Here is a 12,422-nt window from a genome sequence, read left to right as displayed (position 1 = left end):
GCAGAGACTGGATGGAAAAAAATTAAAGATAAGGTTGCAAGGTTCCTCTCTACTCACCACTGGTGAGGCCACAGCTGGAGTTCCGACTCCAGTTCTGGGCTTTCCAGTACAAGAGAGAGGCAGACATGCTGGAAAGAGTCCAGCAAAGAGCCATTAAAATGATTAAGAAACTGGAGCATCTTTCATAAGAGGAAAGACTGATAGTAGCAGGACTGTCCAGACTATAAAAGGCTCAGGGAGATCTCATCGATATATACAAACACCTAAAGGGAGGGTGCAAATAGGATGGAGCCAGATTCTTTCTAATTGTGTCCAGCGCCAGGACAAGAGGCCACAAGTGACCGCAACCTGAAACACAGGAAGTTCCCTCTGAACATCACTTTTATTGTGAGGGTGACCAAGCAGTGGTACAGGCTGCCCAGGGAGGTTGTGGAGTCTCCATTCCTGAAGATACTCAGAACCAGCTTTCTGGACATGGTGCTGGGTAACCTGCTCTAGGTGACCATGTTTGAGCAGGGAGATTGGGCAAGATGACTTCCAGAGGTCCCTTCCAACCTCAACTATTCTGTGATTTTGCTGCCAACAAATAGGAGACCCAGAGCTTTAGCTAGCAACCAGGGCAAAAATTAAACACTAGTTGGCTGAAAACTAATACATGCAAAACAGAAGATGGACAAGAGACATGTAAGGGAATTTAATGGTCCTGTCTACTGTATTGGACAAGGCATGAATGGTGTAAGCTTCGGGATAGGAACTAAGAATATGGGGAATGTGAGCATATAAGTCAGTAACAGTCAAGAGAAAAAGAGACATATTTTGTCAAGGACAGGCAGAGTAGAAAGTAGGGAGATGGATGAGCTCAAAGAGCAAAAAGAGGGTACTGGGAATGTCTGGAAAGGAACAGTATGATTTGAAGAGCAGAGATAAGATTGGGAAGTGTCGTAATACCAGGGCTTATGCGTAATTTTGAGTTACAAAAATTATATATTTAGACCAATAGGTTAAGACAGAGAAATTATAAAGGAGTTTTGAATCCCTAGGTGAGCACTTACTTTATTTCCCAGATATGCCTCAGGTGCTGACCAGTAATAAGTATGTTTCAGCACTTTCACAGCCTCAGTGTTGTTAACACTGATTTGACGGGGTCCATCAAATTGGCTTCTCTGAGGTTGCACACTCCTTGCATTATACAGATCAGTAACAAGCCATCCAGTCATGTCTGATATCTGCAAGAAATAGTAATATCAATGGAATTCAGGCTTTGGGTCACTGAGAAAGCATTCACCCTCTCCAAGATAATAATTCAAACTGATGGATATAGAAGCACTTTCATTAGCCATGTCTGACACCCAATATATGCAAATATGCTACTTCAGAATAAGATAGTCTCCACCTCTCTAGTAGACAGGAACAAAAATATAATGAGTGTGATTTTTCATCCTTCCAATAAAATTGACATTATACCGATGCAATTCCCCAACACAAAAATACAGAACTTCCAAGGCTATGAGTCTGATCATCCCCATTTATAGATAGCACTCAGCTGCAGAAAAGTGAAATCCACAGTCCCAAAAGTGGGAGCAAGATGAGAGAATTTTGTTCTTCTCACTGAGAGTTTTACAGAATCATCTTAGAATTCCAGTCAATTTGATGTATTTTCCTCCCTTTTTATTGGCACGCAAATCAGGAGACTAAAGTGTGACTAGCTCTGCAAAGATACATAAGGAATTTGGTTGGAAAATAGTGTCCCCAAAGCCCCCTAACTCAAGAGCTGTCTATTCAGAAGACAGTGATATTTAAATCACTGTGTGCTAAGAAAGAGTATTGGGAATATTGCCAGGTCACTCTGGCCTTGTCCAATAGATACGAGAGCAAGGAAACAAGTTTGGGTTCATCGCTTCAGAATGAAAAAACCAGTCAGAAAAAAACGCATTTTTTCCAGTGCATTACTGCAGCCTCCACTACCCAATATTTCTGATATTACTGCAAGCCAGTGGGGCAAAAACACACGCTGTGATGACATGCTGACTACCTCAGAGCTGCCTAATGATACTGAAAATCCATTCCTCTGTAAGGAGATGCATACCAGAATTTGCAGTTAACTTGGGCACATGTCAAAGAGAAATATTTCACAGCTGCCTGAGGAAAGAATATTAGGTCATGGACAGAACATATAAATACCTGACTAATAGGCCATGTAAGACTGTCACAGACATCAGAAACACCAAAGCAGAAACACTCTGTGCAGCCCTGAGGATTTCTTTCTTGCAAATTGTAGAATCCTGGTTTACAGAGATCACAGTTTTCGCCTTCTACATTTTCCTGTCAAAGGCATATAACATTTGGTTCACATCAGCATGATTATGGTAACAAATACAGTGGATTAGATAGGATTTAGGTACAACAGCATTCAGAAGGTTATAAAAGAAAACATATTTCAGCACAGCAGGATTATTGAATAAGACTCACAGCTTAAAACTGAACCTGATTAGAAAAATTCATCAGAATTTGCCAGTTCATCAAAACCTAAAGAAGTCCCAGCAAGGGCTCTATTGCAGTAAAATTTCAGCACACAGGCAGTGTTTGAAAAGCTTCTGCCATCTTGCCAGTCTACTTCTCTTGTAGCTTGACTGTGTAGTTTGCTCTGGAGATAAATTCTCACGTTTACTGAATCCAGACGCATTACCTTTCAGATAGCTCACCAGACAAAATCCAGAAAGTTCACTTTTAAGGTCAGGCTCTTGGAGCTACCACAGGCAGCGTCAAGACAATGGTTCCTCAGCCTTCTGTTAATACTTACACTGTGCTCCCCTCTACTGCTGCCACCTCTTCTGGAAGAACACCACATATACTTGTAATGGCTGGCAGCTCTTCCTCCCAGTATGCTCTGGCTAAGGTCCAGAAACTCCTACTCCAAAAACAGAGGTGCTACACTCGTTTAGCTACTTTCGCTGGCCTGCTGCCTCTTTACCATGCAAATTGGGTAGTTCAGAGCATACTGCTACATATCTCTTTCAATGCAGACTTTAATGGGGGGGGGGGGGAAGCCAAAGCAATACACACAGTATTTTTTTTAATGTAAAATTTGTACAGTCAATATGTGGTTATTTCATCAAAAAGTTTATAGACAATTGCTGCTGACAGACAGACCAGCAGAGATACTTGATAAATGCCCACAAAGCTGTGTAAATAGTAGATCTCCATGGACGTATCTACACAGTAACATACAGAACATTTCCTACTGCCAGGGACAAGGTTCTAATAATGTCCTAGCCTTGCATCAGGACAAAATCTGGACACATACCACTCTCCCATCTCAACCTTTGGTTTCCACTGTGGGAAAATTCCACTACAAAGGCAAAGAGAACTTCACAGAGCACTCCACACAGCTCCCAGGTACATATAGGTTAGGACACCAAGGATGCAGAGTGTACAAGTGAAGCACAACTTCCTTTCTGTTTTGAGGAGGCCTAGATGAGCTCTGCATTGCCATGTGAAATGCAAAACCAGACCAAATTCTGCTTTCAGAAGCAGTTACCAGGGTACCCTCACTTCAAGCAAAAGAATCCCTCCAGATTCCAGACTTACATCAGATGTGGTTCCATAGAGTAACTTTCAGGCTTACTAGAGAGAAATCTGAGACTTCCAGCTGTCTCTTCATCTGCAGTGTTTGGCATGTCAAGTTTATGTAAGACCTCCCTAAACAGGCAGGTTATGTGCTTTTGTAAGCAAAGTATATGTGGGTTTTGCAAAGCATATTAAAAATTTGTGATACCCAGCTCTGACTCAAAGGCTGAGGATGACTGCTTGTGTTTGTTAATATCCAAACTTGGAAAAAATCTCAGGTAAAGTGGCTCCTGAGATAATGAGATTTTAAAATCTTGGATTTTTACAAAAATAGTATTTATATGGTCTTTTCAGTTTTTTTATTTCTCGATCTTAGGATGCATTTGGATCACATATTTCACTGTCTCTGCAACATTATTACACAGAAATTATTTATTTCTTAATGAAAAATAAAAATCTTACCCAATGACTCGAGAGTTGTGTTTCGTGAAAGATCAAATATCATGCAAGGCAGTGTATAAAACTATTCTTGTTTTATGCTTACTCTACTGTGTTCACAGAGCCTGCCAAGTCTTACAAATCCTGTTTCCTTCACCTGATATTTGGAGCACACAACTTTTCTCCTTTCATCTCTTTAGGGTGGCCTGATGGCTGGTGACACTCTTAGTGATCTGACCTAAAAATTCTGTATGCCAGGCTCATGCCCATTACGGCACTGAAAGGGGGCAGTTTCTTGTCCAGTTTGTAACAAAATTTTCACCAGTTAGCTGCATTGGCTGATATAGCATTACTCTAGCTCAAAATCAGTCAAAAAGCTTGTATCCCTTTTTTCATATTTGAATTGGCTACTGGAGCCATTTCTTTCTTCCAGACTCTGGTTATTTACATGTTTGATATTTTGGATCAGATAAATTATGCAAAAGGACTAAGAATTTTCAGAAAAATTGTCAAACAAACCATGTTTTTTCGGCTCCTGTTCACTGTCATACTTGGCAACAAATACATAAACTACTAGTTAACATTTGGTTCAGAAAATTAAGTAACTTCTTTAAATATCAACATACAGCTTTGTAATTAAATTCAGCGGTATCTACAGCTGCAAGACATTTTAAGGGGTTTGGATATTTACCAAAATATAAAAGGCTGCAAAATTCTCTCTTTAAACATTTTTTTATGGTTTATATTTTGCAATTGAATAATTAAATCGTGTTTCATACATATGTCTAGTGCAATTGTTCCAACAGTTCTTTCCAAATGCCTGCTGTTTCCTCACACAAAGCAGATGTCTCAAACACATCCAGTTTTTTACAAGAAATCAATCACTTCAGAGAAATATCAGCTCACCCCTAAAACTAAATAGTGCTAGGCATACACTATTCTCTCTGTGACTCCCTCACATTCACATGTACAGTTTTACTTCATTTTAATGTCACCCTGGCCCATTATTATAGCAAATTTTGTATCAGTAACATACAGAACTCTCTATATAAATTACCATATTTTTCAGTACAGAGAATAGTTAGTAATTTTAAGTTCTAGGTTGTCAGGTGTACAGTTACACCAGGTATAAAAGAAGTGATCTCCCCAGTTAATGAAGTAACTTCACTACTAAAAAGGAGTTTACAAATCAGTGCACAGATTCCATTTTAAACAAAAATGACAGTTCAGTACTCACTTTGCAAAGACAAGGTTCCATGCATGGATCTTCATTAATGCTACCAATCAGGCTGCAGTTACAACGCAGGCAGTTTGGATAGCCCTGATAACCAAATGCACAACGATCACATTTTTCTCCCGTGTAACCTTCTCTGCATTGACACTGACCTGGCCAAGTTCCTTGAATAGCAAAAGTAGAGATAAAAATAAATAAGAGCAGGCAATAGGCTGTTTTCAAGATGTCTCAGAGGATGTAAATAATTCAGCATTCCTTTTTTATTACATTCTATGTTATATTCCACGCAGATACTTGGCATAAGGTCAGTCTCACCACCCATTTTTCATGCTAAAGTACCAGATGCACAGAAACTGCAGCAAAATGGATTTTGTGACAGCTGTAACAGCATTCACAAACAACAGTGTTAGATCTCAATCCCTCATGCTGCTTTACATAGTAGGAGCCCACAATCCCAACAGAACACATTCAGGGACTTGACCTACCTTAAAATCATAAAATTGTGTTACGCCTTAGCCTCACCTTCCTAAAGATTTACCACTGCTTTGAAGTGGTACCTAACAGGCAGCCATTCAAAAGTAGATAAGTGTTCCCTCAAACTAGAAATACAGCCGGATTTGAAGCTCAGGGAAAAGGCACTTCCCGCTCTCTTACCACGCTGAGAGTCAGAATGGTGCTCATCTTTAACACAGTCAGAACTCAGAGAGCCGAATGGGTCACAGTCACAGGGGTAGCAGGGGTGATCCTCATATGGAGAAACCTACAAAATGATAGTTGTCTGTCAAATTCTGAAATTATTAACTGGGAAAAGTACAGTTACATCTGTTTCTTGTCTTCGATCACCAAAACTAAAAGTAATGAAGCTAATATGGAACAATAGATCAAAATAGATCTAGTTTTAGCCAACAGAAGGATCAGGGTATTGCAGTCTAGAAAAAAACTTAAATGTAGGAACAAAATTTGGTCTTCAATAGCACAAAGGTATAGTAACTGCTAAGGGCTAGATGCTGAAGCCTGACATGCTGAGCATAAATGGAATTTTTTTTAATGTAACAGTAATTAACCACAGTGATAGCTTGCCAAAGATAGTGAAATGTTGAAGACAAGAATGGATGCTTTTTGAAAAGATATTCTGGTTCAAAGAGGAAGGAAATTAAAGAAATCTTTGCCTCTGTGTTCAATGGAAGGACAGATTATCTATTAATGTAGACTCATTCTGACTTCATGATCTATATATCTTTGAAATATAAGGTGATGCAATGAATATGGCAAGGACTTTATTTTTTTTCAGGGAAAATTTTCCTTTGAGGTGATTCAGCTGTAAAGTAAATCATTAATGACCTCTAGACACACATTTAACGGCTACAAGTTGATTGAAGACTTTTCTTCAATGCTTCTTACAGCAACTGTAACATAATCTCTGACTCCAATTTACTTCTTTGGATGAGCTGTGCCAGCTACCTAGCCATACTCCTATGGACTCAAACTCTGTTAGCCACATCTTAACAAATGTCTTCTAGAGTTTAGGTCATTTTTCTGAAGACTGACATTTGTCAATAAACTGGAAAGTGCACAGGTTCAGAGAGCACAAGTCCTACAATAATCACATCAAGAATATTTGTTGCAACATCTCATGAGCCAAAGAGTCTGATCTTAAAACCATGTAACAGTCCTTTTTAACACTGTTTGACAGGGCCTGATTCAGGATGGTACATAATGTTAGCACTTTTGAAGACTTAAATACTGGTACTTTTTATAGCTTTATACACAGGAAAAATGGGTTTCCTATCAGAATATGCACATTTGTACACTACTATGTCAAGCATCATCCTTACTTATTTTTTTCTTCTCCAACAGTTTGACCTGCCCTCCCACACAACTGGACAAGTATTTTGGTTTTTCCTGAAAGTTTTGCTGTTATATGATTTACAAAAAACCCTCTACAGTTCTTAGCTATTATGTAACTGATCAAAATATATATATCACTTACAATCAGCTGAAATACACACCATGATACTACACTGTAATTCACCAAAACATGAGAATGGTATTTTCTAGATCTTACTTTGTGTGGTCTAAAATATCCATCAGCACACATTTCACAGTTGATCCCAGTAGTATGTTGAGTACAGTTTAAACACACGCCACCTCCTGTATACTGGCCATGAATATCCATGCTCCTTTTCTGATCTGCAATACTCTGATTGTAATAACAATCTTCTGCTTTGTTATGACAGTTGCACTCTGAGAAGAAATGGAAATTTTTTTTTTTATTTATATTGTGTAACAGTTCCTATACCACTGACATTTTTCAAAGTGGAAAAGGTAAGTAGAAGAGCCTATCAACTTGTCTCAAAAGTGTGCTTTTTCCCTTTAACCATGCTAGATGCTTCAACAGTCTTAATACACTCTATTTCTTAGCAAGTTAGCACATTTCAAAACCACTATCACCATTTCAATCGCACTGTTTTTAACAGTATTCTGCAGATCCCACTAAGACAATCCTGTCAGGACTGAGGTCAGCAGTGATGTGCTAATTAGTAATAACTGTTCCTTCATTTTATGTCTTCTGCAGAAGAAAATCTGCCTAATTCCTCTCTTATTTGTATTATAGGCAAAAATCTGAGAAGTCAACAATGCCAGTACACAAGTATAAATTTGATTTAGGTTTATGACAGTCCAAACTGTCATAAACAACTACTTTCCAAAGAGTGATATTAAGACTGGTGCAAATGCCTTAACCAAAAATACTACTTTTCCATCCAGAACTTTAAATTTTATCTAATAAGTTCTTAATTGTCTGCAGCTTGTGCTACGCATTAGCACTGTGAAGAGAAAAAAATACATCGACTAGCCCTAGCAACACAATCAGCCATACCGGCACAGCTTAAGTCAATCTATCAGACAATCTGAAATGTAATTGGCCAATAGGGAGTATCTTTCAAAACCTTTGTTATCAGAACAAAGTTGTTCATCTGACAAAATTTATGATCAATGTAAGAAATTTGCATTTCAAGTAGCTAACAAAATGATTGATGCAAATCTGCTAGTTTCTACAGGACTACAATAAATCCACAAATTCCTTTGAAAAAGAGACTCTGAAAGCTATACTACATGACAACTTCACTAGCCAGCAAGTCAGGTTGGACAGATTATTTAAAATCAACTTAACAGTTACGATTAGAAGTAGGCTTTCTACCTTTGAACAATCCCATGAAGACAGTTCAGAGTTCATGGATTTTTCTTATGAATTAGTACAGATCTATATGAAAGCAAACTCAAGCAAGAAAATAGTAAGACTTCATGAAACTAACTAAATGTCTGCATACTTACTCTCACATTTGTTCCCTGCAGAAAGGGTTCCTGGTCTCCATGGTTTCTGGTGGTAGCCTGGACAGCATTTGTTACAGCTCTCTCCACATGTGTTGTGTTCACACTGGCACTGCAACTTCTAAGAATAAAAAATTTACTTCCTTTAAATATTTTTTAATGGATAATTTAATCAATGTTGCCAAAAGTCTGCCCGGTATCGGCCTAACTCCAAAAAATGTCAAGACCCACAAATACCCTACAATTAACATTAAATTGTTCAACCATGCTATATCAACTCTTGGGAAATAGCCTTTCTAGAACAGGAGGGGCAAATCTCCTGTGTTGCAAGAGAGACTATTTCTTGTGCCCCTTGAATTGCTTAAATTCAATGCCAAAGAAAAAGAGGTTACTTTAAAAAAGTTACACTACCAGAGACCCAGATATGCTTCCTCAGAAAAGGAAGAAAAATATGGCAAATAATTTGTATGCACCATATCCTAAGATCTCTTTTACCTTCCTCTTTCTCATTCTCCTTAGGTGATTTTTTATTTTAATTGGAAAAGTTGTTTTGTGAAAATAATGAGATTAAAGAATACCTTTGTGACTTCATCCAGAGGGCAGCTTCGAGCATGGCCATAACAAATACACATACCACCAACAGAGATGTCCTTTATTGAATAGTAGTACTACAAAAAACAAAGTTGAAAAAGGGATGAATAAAAGACATTTCAATGTATTTACATTTCCCTGTCCTACTCTGCAAAATAAAATGTGACTTGAAAAATAAAATAAATACTTTAAAGTATTTAAAGTATTTGGGGAAACCTTCTATTTTTGCTTCATTTATTTTTCCCATGTTTTTCCTCATTGGTATGAAACAATAACTGACTTTTAACTTTTAAGTAAGTATGTAAAATTCCTCAGCTTCAGAAAAGACTACCAAATGTGACCTCAGCCAAAATTTACTTGTAAAAAAACCCCACCTTTTTTTCACCCTTTAAGAAACCATAAAGCATTAAAAAATTGCCATATTTTAATGTCAGTCTGGGAACTAAGAGTACGCTTTCTTAACATGGGAACTCCGCCCTCCCTTAAAACCACTTTGTACACTCACTTCCAGACCAGCTCTTTGTTACTACCGTGTAGCCACTGAAATATTCTATCCAAACTCTTAGCTTCAAAATTGGTGATACAGCAGAATACTATCCATTGATATTGCCAGGTGGTGAGCAAAAGCAACATACATAAGGAAAGGATTTAATTTTCAAGGAAAAGAAGAGGCAGGAAATGACCATCTGGGTTCAGTTACAGCTGCAGTATCAACATGGTTGGCCTGTTTGTATCCTGGGAATTATGTACTACAGGGGAACGAAAAAGAAACACTTTTTGAGGATACTTCTAAGAGATGAGTTCAAGACTGTCAGACCTAACAACCTTGAAGTCATCTGCTTCAGGAAGAGGAGGTGTTCCTGGGTGGTCAGACAAGCTGACTCCTGGACTGTTATTTCTTTGAACGATCTTGGAACTGTAATAAAATAGACTCTTTGATTTCATACTTAATTATTTTTAATGTTTTAAAATTTCTTATTATATTCAGTGTTTTAAGAGGGTTTTTAATGTTACACTTGAACTACAAAAATCATTCAGGAACTTATCATGAACAGTAAGTCCTTAACTACAGAGAAGGAGGTTGAGATTGAGAAGAGGAAGGACAAGAGCAGAATTGTATTTTTCACTGCATTCCCTCCTTCATCTCCTTTGTGTTATTTTCTTACAGAGTATGGGTCACAGCAGCTGTGTGCAGCTTGAAGTTGAAGGAGAGAGACCAATGCTAATCAAATGCTACAGACAGAAATAAATAAACAAAGACAGAAATAAAGGTGCTGTTGAACACTTAGAAAAGTTCTGCATTGGCCATTTTTCAGCACTATGTACAAGAAACCAAACATAATTGGTATCAACAGCTGGATGCAGAGTCTTCAAAAACAATAAAACAGCATCCAAAAAGCTGGAAGTGATTATCTTTGTTACAGTTGGTTGCACAGTGAGACACAAAGTGAGACATCAGTATTTGGGAACTCTGCCCAATAAAACCTATGTGTTCTGAAAATGTGTAGCTTTTCATGCACAACTGCACTAAGTAGTGCTAGGTGGAGTAGTCCTAAACCCGGGATTGCGCAACTGTGTATGTCACAAAAGCAGTGGGAATGCTTGTCCTCAATATTCTCATTTCTCAGCAGTATGTTTGTATGCTTCCACGTCAACCCTTTCCTTTTGGTGGTGTATTTCTTGATATTCCAATACTATCAATAGATCTAAATATCAACCAGTCTGCTCCACAGGAACACCTCACCTGCTCAGGCTGTGCATTTCCCTACTGCCAGCAAGGCACAAGCTGGAGCAGCCGTCCAATACTGTGCTCTTGAAGTCTTCGTGCTAGCAATTCCCATAGGAGTCAGACAGAACATGCAGAACACATCCAGATTTTACACTTTAAAATGCTGCAGCTGAATGAGCACCTGCATGACCAAGGTAGAAGTGGCCCTGACTTGAAAGTACCCACCAAATTTAACCAAATCCAAGTTCCTTTCTCCCTTGTACTCAGCTATCCAGACAGCACAAGGATTGTCTGTATCAGAGAAGTCACAAACTGCAAGAATCCTGTTCCTGCACAAGGAAGCGTTGCCTGCAGATATTATTCAAGGCAAAGAGCTAGAAAGGAAGGGATAGAGGAAACACTTCTTATGTTTTTCTGTCCTCATCAGAAAGCCTACTTCATAGAAAAACTTGAAGCCTGTGATGTCGTAACCTATGAATTGTGGGCAAATTAAAATGGTCAAAATGGCGAGATACAAAGCAGAAATACTGCACAACTGTCAGTCAAGATAGATGCTGTCATTAGGGTTCCAATACTGAATTTATATGAGAGCATGGAGAAGTCAGCCTAAGTGCTTGGGGCCTCAGTTTCCTCAGTTTCAATATCAAATGTGTACGTATCAGTCAACACACTCAGAATTCTCTCCAAGGTTTTACATTATTATTACATTATTATCATGGGCTTTGAAACAAAAATTAAGAAAATTCTCATGAGACATGAAAATTCACAATGGCAAGGTTTTCAAGTATTTATTTTTATGAATGACAGCACTGGGTTCTGAAATCCTTGATACACCAGAAAAGGTACTACATTTGCATCAACAGCAACCTCAAGTGGTATTTCCATAATCCAAACCATATTTTTAATTTTGATGATAAAGCGTTAGAAACACTGTCCCTAGCATAAATCATTTACAGAAGTAAGTAAAACAAACAAAAAAAACCCAAATAAAAACAATCTCTAAAAAGTTTTCTCTCAAAGTTGTTTATGACAAGGTTATCATTGTTATCAAAGGGAAGGCAAAATTAACAACATACCAAAACAACTCTGTGAGTGGCAAGGATTAAAAACTGCCTCTTTCCCAAGGAGATAAGAATATTCTCTCCCATCAAGCTATTCTAAATACCCTTTATGAACAGTCAGCTTACCCTTCTGGTAACAATGGGGTCTAGTTCTTTAGGATCATTGTGGCTGAGAGTCATGAGGTCAGCATTCAGAGTTCTAATACGCTGCAGTCGTAGGCGAATGTATCGTGCAGAAGTAAATTCCAAAAGCTTCTGTGAAGGATCATCAGCGCTAGGCCTACCATTGATCAGTGATGTGTGAATCTAGAAAGAAAGGCTGGCTTAATCATAAATACAATTGTGATTTGTTTGGAACAATATCAGTCTGAGAATCCAAACCATAGAACTTAAACTTCTTTCACAACAGCTCCAGATGGTGACATGTTAAACTACACAGAATTCCTTTTATTTCCCCATTGTCTATCTACAG

At 38.1% G+C, this 12,422-nt stretch overlaps 1 protein-coding gene across 1 annotated transcript in view; it reads right to left on the bottom strand.

Moving 5' to 3' along the window:
• Positions 1-12,422, bottom strand: part of LAMA1 (laminin subunit alpha 1) — a 100,196-nt gene that overhangs the window by 53,425 nt on the left and 34,349 nt on the right. Inside the window, exons 5-12 of the mRNA XM_051772534.1 lie at positions 12,077-12,256; positions 9,148-9,237; positions 8,573-8,690; positions 7,305-7,483; positions 5,894-5,999; positions 5,243-5,403; positions 2,182-2,322; positions 1,053-1,226 (exon numbers count right to left, since the gene is read on the bottom strand). Coding sequence (XP_051628494.1) covers positions 1,053-1,226; positions 2,182-2,322; positions 5,243-5,403; positions 5,894-5,999; positions 7,305-7,483; positions 8,573-8,690; positions 9,148-9,237; positions 12,077-12,256 — 1,149 coding nt within the window. The remainder of the gene's footprint in view (positions 1-1,052; positions 1,227-2,181; positions 2,323-5,242; positions 5,404-5,893; positions 6,000-7,304; positions 7,484-8,572; positions 8,691-9,147; positions 9,238-12,076; positions 12,257-12,422) is intronic.

Source organism: Manacus candei, unplaced genomic scaffold (genome assembly GCF_025592945.1).
Source record: "Manacus candei isolate 608988 ecotype Guabito, Panama unplaced genomic scaffold, ASM2559294v1 h1tg000008l, whole genome shotgun sequence".
Lineage (NCBI taxonomy): Eukaryota > Metazoa > Chordata > Aves > Passeriformes > Pipridae > Manacus > Manacus candei.
The sequence above is the reverse complement of the archived record's forward strand: the minus strand, read 5'-3'. Positions and strand labels throughout refer to the sequence as shown.